We start from the raw sequence: 13,280 nt of genomic DNA, 5'->3' as shown, positions 1-13,280 counted from the left end.
AGGTGTGTGCAGTCTTGATGTGCATCAGTAGTTATTATGTGTATGTAAGTGTGTGGTTGTTTATGAAAGTGCATGTGTTGAGAGGGCTGTTGGTGTGTGCTGGTGCAGTGGCATATGGATGCGGGGTTGGCTGGGTAATGCCGTGCACACCAGGTGTGAAATGGACTGTTTAATTAAGTGCTGATGTTGTTGTAATGCATGGTGGGAGGGAGGAGGTCGAATGGGGGTCGGGCTGCGGTATAGAAGAGCCCCTTCTGCCCGTCAGTGCTGGGGCTCGCTATGCTTGGCTGTTTGGCAAAGCGGTCGTTACTGTAAGTGGCGGTACTCTTTTGGCAGAACGAAAACATTTGGGGCGGCGTTGTCTTCCTGTCTAAGCTTGGTGGTCCGGTGGGAATCTTTGGGAATCCGATATTCAACAAAAAGACAAGCTGAAGACCTGGGGTCACCTGCTCTGCTTTTTTTAGTCAACCAGAAGCTGAAAATGAAAGGGTGCCAATGATGAAGGAGAACTTGGTCTCAGCTTTGTTTGTTTGTTGAGATGCCGCTTCGAGCTTTTGTGCATATGCATGAATTGCTGAGCTTGAGCGGTCAAGTGTAGAGGCAGTCTAGAAGAATTGGGACTAGAAATAGAAGAGGCGATCGAGAAAGAAGCTTCACATTAATCAAACCGACCAGGGGGCCAAGACCATAGTCTGTCTCTCCCTATCCCATTTCATTTGTCCTTCTGTCTCTTTTGTTTGATATCTCCGGCCCTTCTTCGAACCCAATTACTGTGCATTTGAACTAAAACTGTACCAGGGATTCTGTTTAGTACTGCCATCTTCATCTTCTCATTTCAAGGCCACAGCAAATCATCTGTCTCCCTTTGACCCTCTCCATTGCATCCTCTTTTCTCACACCAACTAACTTCATGTCCTCTTTCACTATACCTGTGCATCTCTTCTGTGGTGTTCCTCCCTCTGGTGTCTGTCTGCCTCCTAACTGGCAGTTCTAACTTCAACATTCTTCTACACATATATTCTTTATTCCTCCTCTGTACATGTAAAACCCATTTGTGTAGTAGAACCATATCCACCTTTCAGTTGTTTTAGTTATTTATTTACAGAAGTGCCTAGCTTGTAGTAACAAAGAAAAACAAGTCAGGGGTTTTCTGATAACACCCATAAAGATATTGCTGCTGCTGTTTTTTTAAATGGTTCATTGTCTTTGGAAGGTTTGATCGATTCTTTGTAACAGTCTGTGAGCATGGCAGAGGGAAATCAAGTTTTTCATCTTTTACTGGTCTTTTTAAATTACTGATATAAACAAGTTCCCATAAACAGTTTGGGAGTCTTGGGATTCTGCACAACAAATATTGCTGAGTTGTCAGTTGAACTTTGTATGCAGGGAGACTATTAGCCCAACATTGCTACTTTCACTTGAACAAGTTGTAGAGGTGACATAAGCCATGAGCATCTTTTCCACAAAGATCCAGTTAAAGCTCAGCATTAACAACATTACCAATATTATGCATTGTTTGTTTACAAAGAACTGCACAACAACTGAGTAATTCCCTTCCAACATGTCAATTAATACAGCATCCAGTGTTCTGCAGCATTACCACATTGTATAAACACAACAGCGTCTGTGTTTTGAATGGACACTTGTGTGGTTCCCTCTGTCCCCATTTCACACATGCCAGTGTGATGGCATGTGGTACTTTGATGACACTTTGACCATCTCCTCTTAAGATTCGGGGGAGGGAGTTTCATTCATGTTTGTTTTTTGTTTACTCATTGAGAACTGTAACCGTAGTATAGCTGAGATTGTAACAGTAGTATAGCTGGCCTGAAAAGGCTGTATTAAATGGGCGAAAGTCTTTCTCAATCAGTAGTTAAGTACTCTCTCATCCACGTTGGCTCTCAGGTACTGATGCTTGACAGTGATTGTTTTGAAATGAAACACTGATTTGGACGGCATCTGTAAATGTTCAATCCCCAAAGAAAACTATAATAATAATTGATCCTTTATCGAAATTCGCTCTCTGCAATTAACCCGTCATGGATGAACCCCTGGTGGCTGCCGTCCACCAGCGCCAGGGGAGCAGGAAGAGGTTCAGTGTCTTGCTCAACAACACTTCAGCACACTAGGAGGAGCCAGGAATTGAACAAGGAATTTTTGGTTCCAAAGATGATTGCTCTACCCACCTCCTGCGCCATGCAGCCCCCCCAAACTGACAGTCGCCTTTAAGATCTCATCCCATCTCAAGATCAGGGTTGGGAGCATGTGATTTCACATTGACAGCGAATTTATACCAACATTATGACTCTGTATGGGATGACTTCATGACATCAGATAGGGTAAGAAAGAGACTTTTTAGGAAATTAATGTAGGGAAAAGAGGATGTAGAGGATGGATGGATTGGTTGCAATTTTTGTAGTTTCAACAGTAAAATATATGAAAAAATTCCCTTACAGCCCCAAGTGGCAGTGAGTGTTTAGGGATATCAAGATGTTCAGGAAAATTGAACAATTAGTTGTTTAGTAACAGAAGGAAAGGGTTTAACATGAGGAAAAACAATTAGGGAGTGTGAAAAGTTGGTGTGTGTGTGTGTGTGTGTGTGTGTGTGTGTGTGTGTGTGTGTGTGTGTGTGTGTGTGTGTGTGTGTGTTTGCACACACAACACTTGTGTGTGCATGCGCGTGCAGGGTTGTTGCCAGTTGAGAAGGAAAGTGATAAAGGAGTAATAGCTGTTTGTGTTTTTGTGTATGGATGTGTGCAGGAAGGACTTCAAGCTTTATACAAATTCTGCAAGCTATAGAAATTGAATAAAGCTGTTGGTAGACAGTGCTTATCTTTATTTCCCTTTTCCTTCACCTGCTTCTCTTCCTGGGCTCTTAATTATTTAGTCTGCCCTGCCCCTTCTCTCATCTGCCCTACCTCTACAAGGAAAAGGAGGAAGAGGATGGGGGGAGGGGGCAGGCGTGGGTCTAGAGGTCTGTTGCTTAGCAGTTCAGAATCAGTGTGATCACCCCCTCCTCTCCTCTATGGCTTCCCTCTCTCCACCCTCATTTGTTCTTGTCTTGTGCGTGTGCGCGTGTGTCTGTGCGTGCGTGTATGTGTATTGAGTGAATAGCCTGTGACACAAGAGCTGTATTAAGTGTAGCTCCATTCCCCAGGCTGAGTGGGCAGCTATTGATTGGCCTAGTCTTGCAGAGGAAAGTAATGGGTCTCCGAGGTGAGGGGGAGGATTAAGCCACTAATTGCCATTGTGCAGACAAGATATGCTCTGCCCGCCATACCCCCAACCCCGCCACCCACTCACCCATCTGCACCCCTTATCTTTCTGCCTTCCCTCTCAGCTCAATTTCTCACCTCACCTCGCACCTCTTTTGCACTCTCACTTGCTGATTTTTCCAATCACTCCCCACCTCATTTCATTTTTCATTTTCATGTCTCACTTCACATGTATCATCACCATCTTATCCTCACACATCTTCCTCTTTCCTCCTATCTCCCATGCCACTCTCAACTCCACTCACATAGATTTTTAGATTAGACAGTCACCTCACTGTCGTTATTGATTCATTCCATTATTTAGTGGTATTAGTCAGAATGAGGTGTTTAAAATGGGTCAATATACTAGCCACACCAACCATAAGCTAATTCTGTGTGTGTTAGGATATGTTGCCACGGAAACCAAAGCAAAGAAGGGTTGACAATAAGGTAGTGATCTAAGTGTTTCTGTTCTGATGGTGATAACTGCAGCGGAAGCAGACCTAATATGGGCCGGAGGTTTTGAATGCTTTTGTTGTTTGTTTTGTTTTTAGGCTTGTTTGTTTGTTTAGTCTGATTTACAAGGTTGTATGTACAGTAAGTACACACAAGCACATTTCTGCCACCCTTGCCTCATGCAGCATTGGAATATGTGTCCAATGAGGGGTTGTGACCTAGTTTGATGTGCTGATTATACTGAACAGATGAGACATGTTTTGCAAAAACAAGGGTAATGTGGATGAAGAGGAATGGGAAAAATAGTCAAATTAGACAGAATTGAGTGAAACCGCTTGATTAGCCATTGCATGGGGGATGAAGATTGCACCAATATCTGAATGCGACCATATTATATTTAGGAATTATTGAGAGGGAAATTAGGGTAGGAGGAAATCGAGGCATGTGACCAGACCATGACCCCATGCTGCAGGGTTTCCCTCGAGGGCTTTTGATTATGTGGCACAGTTGCAGTGCAGCAAAGCTACGTGGGCCAGCTTTTTAATGATGTGATGTCTGTGTTCGTGAGTGTCCAGAAGACGTGTATTTTCCTGAAATCATCATTTCGGTTCGCTTATTTATTTTTTCATTATTTTGTATATTACAACGTTGCAGGCTTCCAACAATATTGAGCCATTTTTACGAGAGTATCTTGAGCAGAAATAAAATGCCTGTTGTCTGTTGCTCCATTTTTCACAATTGCTATTGTAATATGAGCCTCTCAAAATTTGTGCTTTGTTGAACCACTTGCTTGCTTACTTAATTAATTGCATCCATGTTTGGCTCTAATTCTTTTCTCAGACTTGGTGCTTACGTTGTGGTAAAATTGTTTTTACTTGTCAGATGGGCCCTCCGGGAGCCTTTTTAAAGTAAGCAAATGACCTGTGTGAATAACGGGTCTCATGAAGAACTAGAATTCTAGTTATGAAAGAATTCTGTGAAACTCTGAGTGAACAGAAATTTGTGACTTGCACATCCACACCTACAGTCTGTGTTCAGGAAGTGGCCCAGTGCTCAGGGAACCACAGCTTTTTCTATTTCTGTTTCAGTGTTTTGTTGATTAGGCATATGAAAACAGGAACAAAAGTTAGTATATTGGGGAACAGGAGTGATTGTGACATGCTTGTCATGTAATCTCCTTAAAGTTTGGCTACGCAAGATCCTTTTTGTGCACTTTTTGTCAGCCTAAATACACATTCTAAATTTCCTTACACAGTAGGAGTTACCAAAAAACCTTTCACCCCGACCTGTCCAATGGAGTATACAGTTTAAGTTTGACTTGAAATTGCAGAAGCCTGACTATATGCATTCCAGAAAAAGATTTCACTCTCAAGCTGTGTGTGTGTGTGTGTGGGGGGGGGGGGGGGGGTCTTCTTTCTCAAGGCTGTGTGACTCTCACAGGGCTGCTCATCCTGATCAGACTCTTCATAACAGTGGCCCAGGGCAATCCATCTGGCTCTGTATGTGCGTTATTTGTTGCTTTGTCATTCAGCAACCCCCATGTTTAGTCTCCTGCAAAAGAGCTTCGGGGATAACAGGTTTTTTTTTTGCGTTAATGATAAATTTGCCTCATAGTAACAGAACAAAGCTCTTTTATAGTGTTTCACTATACTAATTTGTCTCTGTCTTCCTACAGCTGCATCATCTATCAGCAGTGAATCCTCTCCAGTGTCTTCGCCAGCCACCAACCACAGCTCTCCAGTTAGTACACCCAAGAGGGGTCCCTTAGGTCCAGGGCCTGTCCTGGTTCCACCAGCAGGCCACAGCGTGCCAAACACTCCACCTGTAGTCACCATTGCTCCAACCAAGACCAGCAACGGCCTCTGGAGGAACGAGGGACGCCAGGTAAAATTGAACAAAACAGAACTAGGTCTTCTTTGGTGTCTGTTTGCTCTGTCTGTGGACTCTCTTTTTATTTTGTCTGAAACCTTCATCCAGTTGTCAAACAGTAGTTCTCACTCTCCAGCTCCTTTGCTAGCATAAGCATGCACACAGACAGGCTCTTGAGGAATACATGGATTTTGTATCTGGCCTGTAAGCCATCATATGGCGGTTCATATGTGACATGTATACGTATGACATAGCTGACTGTCTGTCTGTCTGTCTGCCCCCCCCCCACCCCCCACCCCCCCAAAAAAAAACAACACACAAAAACACACTCCCCCAAGGCTTTAAACAATGCCAGCTGCCACTGGGACATCGAGGTGACAGCCTCAACGGCAGCTAACATCTGTGCTCTTCCATTGCCCCCTCCTGCTTAGCCCTCTTGCACTTGGACCAGCCCCTCCCAATTCCCCGGCCTTGAGCCCTTTAGCCTCAGCAACCTCACTACCAGTCTTACCCTCTTCATTCAAGCAGTCAAGTGCATCCACCACCTCATCAGCCTGACACCTAGTCTCTATTACGTAGTGGAGAGAGAGAGGGAGAGAGAGCTGCTTGCTTTGATAAGGAGTGGATTATGGATTATAGCCTTGCTTTAAGCCTTCTTATCTCAGCTCAGGGCTAATGGTGGCGGCCAAGCGCATGGTTATGAACAGCTTTCTGCAACATGCGGACACTCTGAGACACTTTGACAGTTCTCTGTAGACAGAAGGACAGGGGGTAGCAAGGGGTGAGCAAGGAGGTCAGGCAGCCCTAATGTGTAGGTGCATTGAGGCCATTGTCCTCTTGTCTGGACAGCTCCTTGACCCTCACCCTGTGTAGCTCTAGCTACGCAGTGTGCTTTTTTTCCACAATATAACCCCTAATGAAGGGTCAGGCAGGGTTTCAAAAGAGATGTCAGCATTTTATTTGAAAGAAAAGATGAAACAAAAGAGCATCTAAGCCTAATGTATGTTTAAATGCCGGTGTTGGTCCGCTCTGTGTGTGGTTGTTGTCTCAAGTGTTTGCAAGAGGTCAAGCTGGAATTGAAAAGGTCATGTCACCGGGTATGTTGAGCCCCCAGCAGCTCTGTGTCAAAGAATGAGGAGGTTCAGGAAGGCGATGTGGAGAAAGGAGACAACTGTGGGGATGAGTCACAGTATCTTGCGTCATGGTATCTTCATCTCTGTGAGGTGCTGCTTCAGCAAGCATCTATAGCAATGTGGTCATAAAGAGCCAGAGGCCATTAAAAGACCAGCGTACACATCCACACTATCAACATTTTTACTAAAAAAAGATCATACTGTATCCTTGGGCTTTTCTTTCTCTTCTTATCACTGACCAGTGAGGATGTCTCAGAAAAAAGGGGGATTTTCTGGCACCTCTAAATGTTCTTTTTACCATTTTCTCCACATCCTGTATCCATAGATTTGTTAAATTTCCTAATGGGTCAGATTCGTGTGACTTGAATGTGGATTAAAAGGCAAAAATGGAGAAGGAGAATGTCGTAGGGAACAATCACATATATGAAGAAGAAGCAGTCAAATTACAGCATCCCCTGAAGACATCCAAGAAAAGATTGTTTGTTGCTGCATCAACATTCACTATGTGAGAGTCCTGCTTTCTTTTTGTCAGAGGCTTTGATCAATGTCCCTCCATCTGCGATATGAGTCCATATTTCAGGGGTGGGGGGTGGGCTAGTGAAGGAAGGAGGGCCTGGTGCATTGGCATTTTGCTTTAATGACTGCAGGAGTCCGCTCCCGCTGCTGCCTGTAATTGCTTTTTAATTGGCAATTTGGATTCATGGCTCCATCTGAGAGGCGTAAACGAGCACTCTACAATGTGCGGGGTCTCCCACCCTCACTGGAGGTTACAGGGGCCTGGCTCTCACTGAGAAAGATCATTTTAAATGGGTATGTCTATGCGAATCTCAGCGCTAGCGGTTGTATGTGTTGTTTATATGGCAGCCTCATGTTTGGCAGTGTGTACTTGAATATAGAAGGCTTTTGATGCAGCTCTTATGTTTTTAAATGCAGAAAAAAGCAGCTTTGAGGTTGCTATCCTCCAGAAAAAACAGACATTCACTATACAATATTTTGCATCATCAGACACATAGTCAACTTCTTAACTGGCTCCATGGTTTGTTTTATCACAGTAGTTATTTGTAATTTAGAATTTAAACTTATCCAGCCACTCAGGATTTAGGTTACATTGCTGCCACTCTTGAAAAAGAATTAGGAGTAAACTCACATGAAATGACATTGTACTTTATGCAGACTATTTAGGGGATTGTGGTTGATAGCTGCATGGCAGCTTTAATACCAGATCCCCAGATATTGGTATTTTATCAAAAATTATGCGTCGGTTAGTCTTTAAAAGGATTACCTATCTTTTTGCACTTTGACCATCCGAATTGAGGAATTTGGTGTTCAAATTGTTATGTTACACATACTATGTTTATACTATAACCCTGTATAAATCGGAACCACGATCCATCCATCAAACAACTGCCCCAACATGGTTATTTGTTTTACAGTCCTCATTAGGGATTTCTGCAGAGTTCGTTGTAAGGTAACATGGATTCAATTAAAGTGGTGACAGTGATGTCTGAGAATTTCACCCCTATCAACGGTTATTGACTCTTAGCCATGATCTATTCAGTTTTCTGGGAAATAATATGCATCACACTGATTTTTAATTTACCATATTCATTGAAATCCCTTGTCTTGCTGACTTTTAACACAGCAACTTGATGAATAATTTAGACAGCAAAAGTGCTACTTGAAAGTGCTATATTGTTACATCAAGACGCTACCGTCTTCTCTCACATAGACATACACCTAGATAATACATGTTATAAATAAAAAGTATTTTTCTGTTGTATCAAATTGAGTGAAAATGATAGGTTGTTTAAGCAACTGTTGGTATATGATAAACTAATAGAGAGTAGGACCGAAAGTTCATTATACATTAGGAAATGCACTCAAATGACTGCCTCGTCATTGCGATGGTTGAGCTCCCTTGTCTCAAGTGGGGAAACACCCATCAGGTTTCAGTAGATAAAGCGTTAGCTTTGTAGTGGTGTGGTCACCATTATTAACCTACAATGAACCCTCAACAATTTACTCACTGTAAATGTGCAAGGTTGAGCATTTGTTTATGGTTGACAGTTTAAGCTGAATGTTTTACCGAGCACTGGACTGGGATCGAGGCAGACTGAACATACATACAACATTTTTACATCCCAATATTATATTCTATCACATTATGCATGAAAAGTATAGTTGTCAAAGAGACAGCACCACAGGACCACCCTGTGTGGCTATATAATCTGATTTTAGTTAAAAATGTGAGTTTCTTTGTCACTTCAAGGAGATATTAAAAACCTGTTTCACTTTTCCCAAGAAAGTCCCGGTCCTCACTTAAACAGCCCTGCAATATAAGATATGATTCCATTATGTGGAGTGAAATGAAACCATGTCCCATTTTTCTGCTGTAAGGACCTCAGTTTCATCCTCTGAAAATACACATGGAACCCAGTTCTTTGAAAAGGCTTCCATTTTTGTCTAAACGCATGTAAATTTTACTGTAGTTTTCTGCTGGAATATGTGAGTGTTTGTTCAGGTTGGGAGGGGGTCTGACTTTGTGGATAAATTGTAGGGAGCCGTGTTTATTGCATATCCCCGTGCAAAATCTGATTTAGTTATTTTGATGTATAAAACCTCCACTCAGTGGTTGTTGAAGGAGGGAGATCGTCTACTGTCTCCCTCTGCTCATAAACCGTTGAAAAGATGAGAATAGGGTGGAGCGTTATGAGGTCAGGAGGTTTGAGAGGAAAAAAAAAAGCCCTGCTGTTTGCAGAAGCACAGCGCAATGCAAGGAGGAAACCATAACATTAACCTACTAGAAAGGGGGTCTAAGAAACCCGGGATGTAGGGAGAAAAACAGAGACATTGATAATAGATGTTGGTGCATCAGTGTCACCCTGGGTCAGTGGCTTCAGTACAGGATGCGGAGGTAATGGCTCACTAAATGGGATTTGTTTTATCAGCGGCAGTGTTTATCAGGAGCAAGAGAGGCCAGTTCTGCTTTAAGGTCTTCCTCTAATCCCTGGGAGCCCAGAGGTTAATTTACTGGGGCCTTCTCTTCCTCCACATCTTTATGCGTTCATTACTATTTTTCTTTCCCTCCCTCATTCCATCTTTTCTCTTTCTTTTTTTTAACTAGCTTCAAATCTCATTTTTTGGAGATGAGATCACTGTTCAGCCATTTCTTTGAAAATCCTCTTTGACTCTGTCCCTTCACAAGCAGTTTCCCTTGTACAACTTACAAAGGTTGCAAGTTTCTCTGTTCTACGATACATTTGTTGGCAAATGGGAGCCAAGGCTTACGAAAATGCACTCCCACTCCCACAGCAGGATGTCTTTGTAGCCCTAAAATTGTGTGTGTGTGTGTGCGTGTGTGCGTGTGCGTGTGTGCGCGCGTGCGTGCGCGGCATTTACTGTGAGATTTGATAAGTGAGACCAAGCACACAGCCAAACTGAGAGAGGGAGGTGAAAGAGATGATGTACGAACGACAAGAAACCGAGGCAGAGGGATGTTGTGTTTTGGACTTTGTTGTCTTCCATCGTAGATATTGCTTTGTGGAGAAGTTGTTTTCACACACAAACCCCTTTGCCAAGATCAAAGTTATCATTTCTCTTGTAGAACAGGTGTACAACTGCCACCACCACATCATCATCGATCAGATGAATGAAATCTCTTGTTTACGATTATAAAAAAAAACACAGCAAAAAACACTTTTTACCACGCTCTCTTTGCTACTTTACCGCATATTCCCTTGTGAGAAATGTTGGTATTTTATTCTAAAGCAACATGTTCAATTTGAGAAGGGAAAGTAAAAGTGCCTGAGGTAGAGAGGCAGAATAAGAATGCCTGGTTCACTGTCAAGAGTCTTTTTTTTATTTTTTCCTCTATAATTTCTACGAGTATTGACAAGCATGACGGTCACAGGTCCTCTCGAACAATGACTAAGACTCTCATTGTATCTCTCTCTCCAGGCTGACTCAGGGCCTCGTGGGGCCAGCAGGGAACGTCTGGTCGCAGAAGGATCTCACCCCCAGGAAAAGGGTGGCCCCTCAGTCCCTGCTCACCTCCTGGGAAACCCCTATGCCTTTGGTCTTACACCCGGGGCTGTCATGCAGGATTCACGTTTCCAGCCACTCAAGTTAGTCTCAAATCCTTTTCAAGTATTTTTTTTCTGGATGGTAAAATGACACTCGTATCGGTTATATACTGTGGATTTTACTTCTCCTGACATGATCACAGAGCTGTTGTACCCACAAATGTTTAAAAGAGAATAACTGAAATAGACAAAAGCTGTGTGCTTACATTTTGCATCTCTGCTGAGGGGTCATTACACTGGCTTTGTTTGGTCTGGCACAAACAAAGAAAGCATTCCAATGCTTGGGCACTTTTTATAGCATCTGTTGTGTAAATTGATCGGGATAATGCTCTGCATGCTTTGAAATTGATTTGAAAATCAAATCTTACTATCAAACTAAGTCAATTTTTCGTGGTGTCCAGTCTGCCCAGACAGTTACCTAATGCAGTCCCCCCCGGTCCTGTACCAGAGGAGTACCTCCGTGGTTTCCGGCCCTATGCCACTACTGAGGATGCCCTTCGCATGCCCTCTTTGCCCTTGGGCCTGGACCCAGCCACTGCAGCAGCTGCAGCTGCTTACTACCATCCAAGCTACTTGCCCCACCCGTCCTTCACGCCATACAGGTAAGCCTCTCCATCAGCTGGTTTTGTTGACTTGGCACCCATTTCCTCTGAGAGCAAATTGTGCAAGCCAGTGCATATGACTGAGGTGTTTTTTATTGCAAAGACTCAGCAGTAAACATATCAGCATTTAGCTGACTCTGAATTCATGTTCCCAGCGGTTAAATATATTTTTTAATGTTTTTTGATGGTGTAAAGGGGTGGAGTTCTTTGCAGTAAATCATCTTTGCAGAGAAACCAGTGACGAAACTTGAGCTATCAGTATGGAAGGACATAGCAGAGAATAATTTCAAGCAAAAGACTGTATTCTAATGGAAAGCTTTTAAGTAGTTTGTTCCCTGACGGGCTACTAAAAAAACCTAGGGGAACTCCAAATCTTAAGGTATTTATTTCAAAAATACATTTATATCTGTTGAAGCTGCCTAAAGCAGGGCACTTAGTAGGAAGTACACATTTCCTTGACTCAGCCCAACCAGTTTACACTCAGTAAAAGAGTTGTAAGAAAACCCCTTGTTGGGTTTACCAGTTAAACTTTATCCAGAGCATGTTTCTGCACCCTTGCTGTAGCTCCCAGAGAAAATTCCATCTAGTGAAATGTAGGAATTATCATTTTTTTTATTTCATTAAACCATAAGTACATGTTATTTTGTGAGTGTGTCTGTGTATACCCGTGTGCTTGGGCCTGTGTGCATGTGCGTCAAAGGGCCTGCTTTCTTTGGTATGTCAGTAGAGTTTTGAAAGAAATCCGCACACAAAAATGTTCCAAAAAGAAAAGATGATTTATTTTACATATCACACAAAAAATGTATTCTCGCACGCATGACATTTCGAGCAAAGACTAGGCTCAGATGCCTACCAGAGATTTGTGTTGGCGTATCACACAGACTGCATGTCCCTTGCTCTGTCAGCCCGGTGAGATCAGAGGACTGTTGCCCCCATCACACTTTGCATTATAATGGATTAAATGATGGGATGTGCTTCAGCCATCATAGACATAGACACACAAAACAGACACACAGTTGTACAGCTGTACGGTCCCTGCAAGCTTGTCAGGTTAGCTGACAGACGCTTCTGCTTTCTGATAGATGCAGTGCACTGTGATGTCACTTCTTTAGGCAGGTGGCACACAGGTTAATGAAAGAGAACATGGTGCTCTCACAAGGGGAGGCTGACTCTCTTTTTTTTTGATTGCAATCCTCTCCTAGGATGGATGACCCATTCTGCCTTTCTGCTTTGAGGTCACCTTTCTACCCACTGCCAGCAGGGGGAGCTTTACCCCCCATCCATCCCTCTGCAGTTCACATGCACATACCAGGGGTCCGCTTCCCTGGGGACTTCACACACCCTTCATTGTCTGCACTGCAGTCAGAAAGGTATACTCTTCTTTATTCACATAGCAATACTCGAGCACGGAATGCATAACGACATAAATTGTCCACTCTAATTTTGTTGTCCTCTTTTTTTTTTTCTACCTCTCTTTCCCTGTCGACTTTCATTTCCAGACTTCAGCTGGAGGATGAGCTGCGGCAGCGAGAGAGGGAGAGGGAAAGGGAGAGGGAGAGGGAGCGAGAACGCGAGCGCGAGAAGGAGCGAGAGCGGGAGCGGGAGGCAGAGCGAGAGAAAGAGCGGGAGAGAGAACGAGAGAGAGAAAGAGAGCTGGAAAGGGAGAGAGAGCGCGAGCGAGAACGGGAGCGCGAGAGGGAACGGGAAAAGGAGAGAGAAAGGGAAAGAGAAAAAGAGTTGGAGAGGCAAAAAGAGAGAGCACTGAGGGATAAAGAGTTGCAGGCATCCAAGGCTATGGAGAGCCACTACATGTCTGAGCTCCATGCCATGAGGGGGCAGGAGGACCGAACCAAGCCTGAGAGACTCACCCCTAATCGGGCTGGT

At 43.5% G+C, this 13,280-nt stretch overlaps 1 protein-coding gene across 1 annotated transcript in view; it reads left to right on the top strand.

The window, feature by feature from the left end:
* gse1b (Gse1 coiled-coil protein b) overlaps window positions 1–13,280 on the top strand; it is a 161,085-nt gene that overhangs the window by 135,737 nt on the left and 12,068 nt on the right. The window contains exons 4-8 of the mRNA XM_086174487.1: window positions 5,386–5,594; window positions 10,670–10,836; window positions 11,196–11,396; window positions 12,599–12,766; window positions 12,896–13,278. Coding sequence (XP_086030613.1) covers window positions 5,386–5,594; window positions 10,670–10,836; window positions 11,196–11,396; window positions 12,599–12,766; window positions 12,896–13,278 — 1,128 coding nt within the window. The remainder of the gene's footprint in view (window positions 1–5,385; window positions 5,595–10,669; window positions 10,837–11,195; window positions 11,397–12,598; window positions 12,767–12,895; window positions 13,279–13,280) is intronic.

This window comes from Fistularia commersonii, chromosome 27, assembly GCF_037954325.1.
Source record: "Fistularia commersonii isolate RoL2024-O1a breed Wild chromosome 27, RoL_Fcom_v1.0, whole genome shotgun sequence".
NCBI lineage: Eukaryota > Metazoa > Chordata > Actinopteri > Syngnathiformes > Fistulariidae > Fistularia > Fistularia commersonii.
This window is presented reverse-complemented; position numbering and strand designations above follow the sequence as displayed.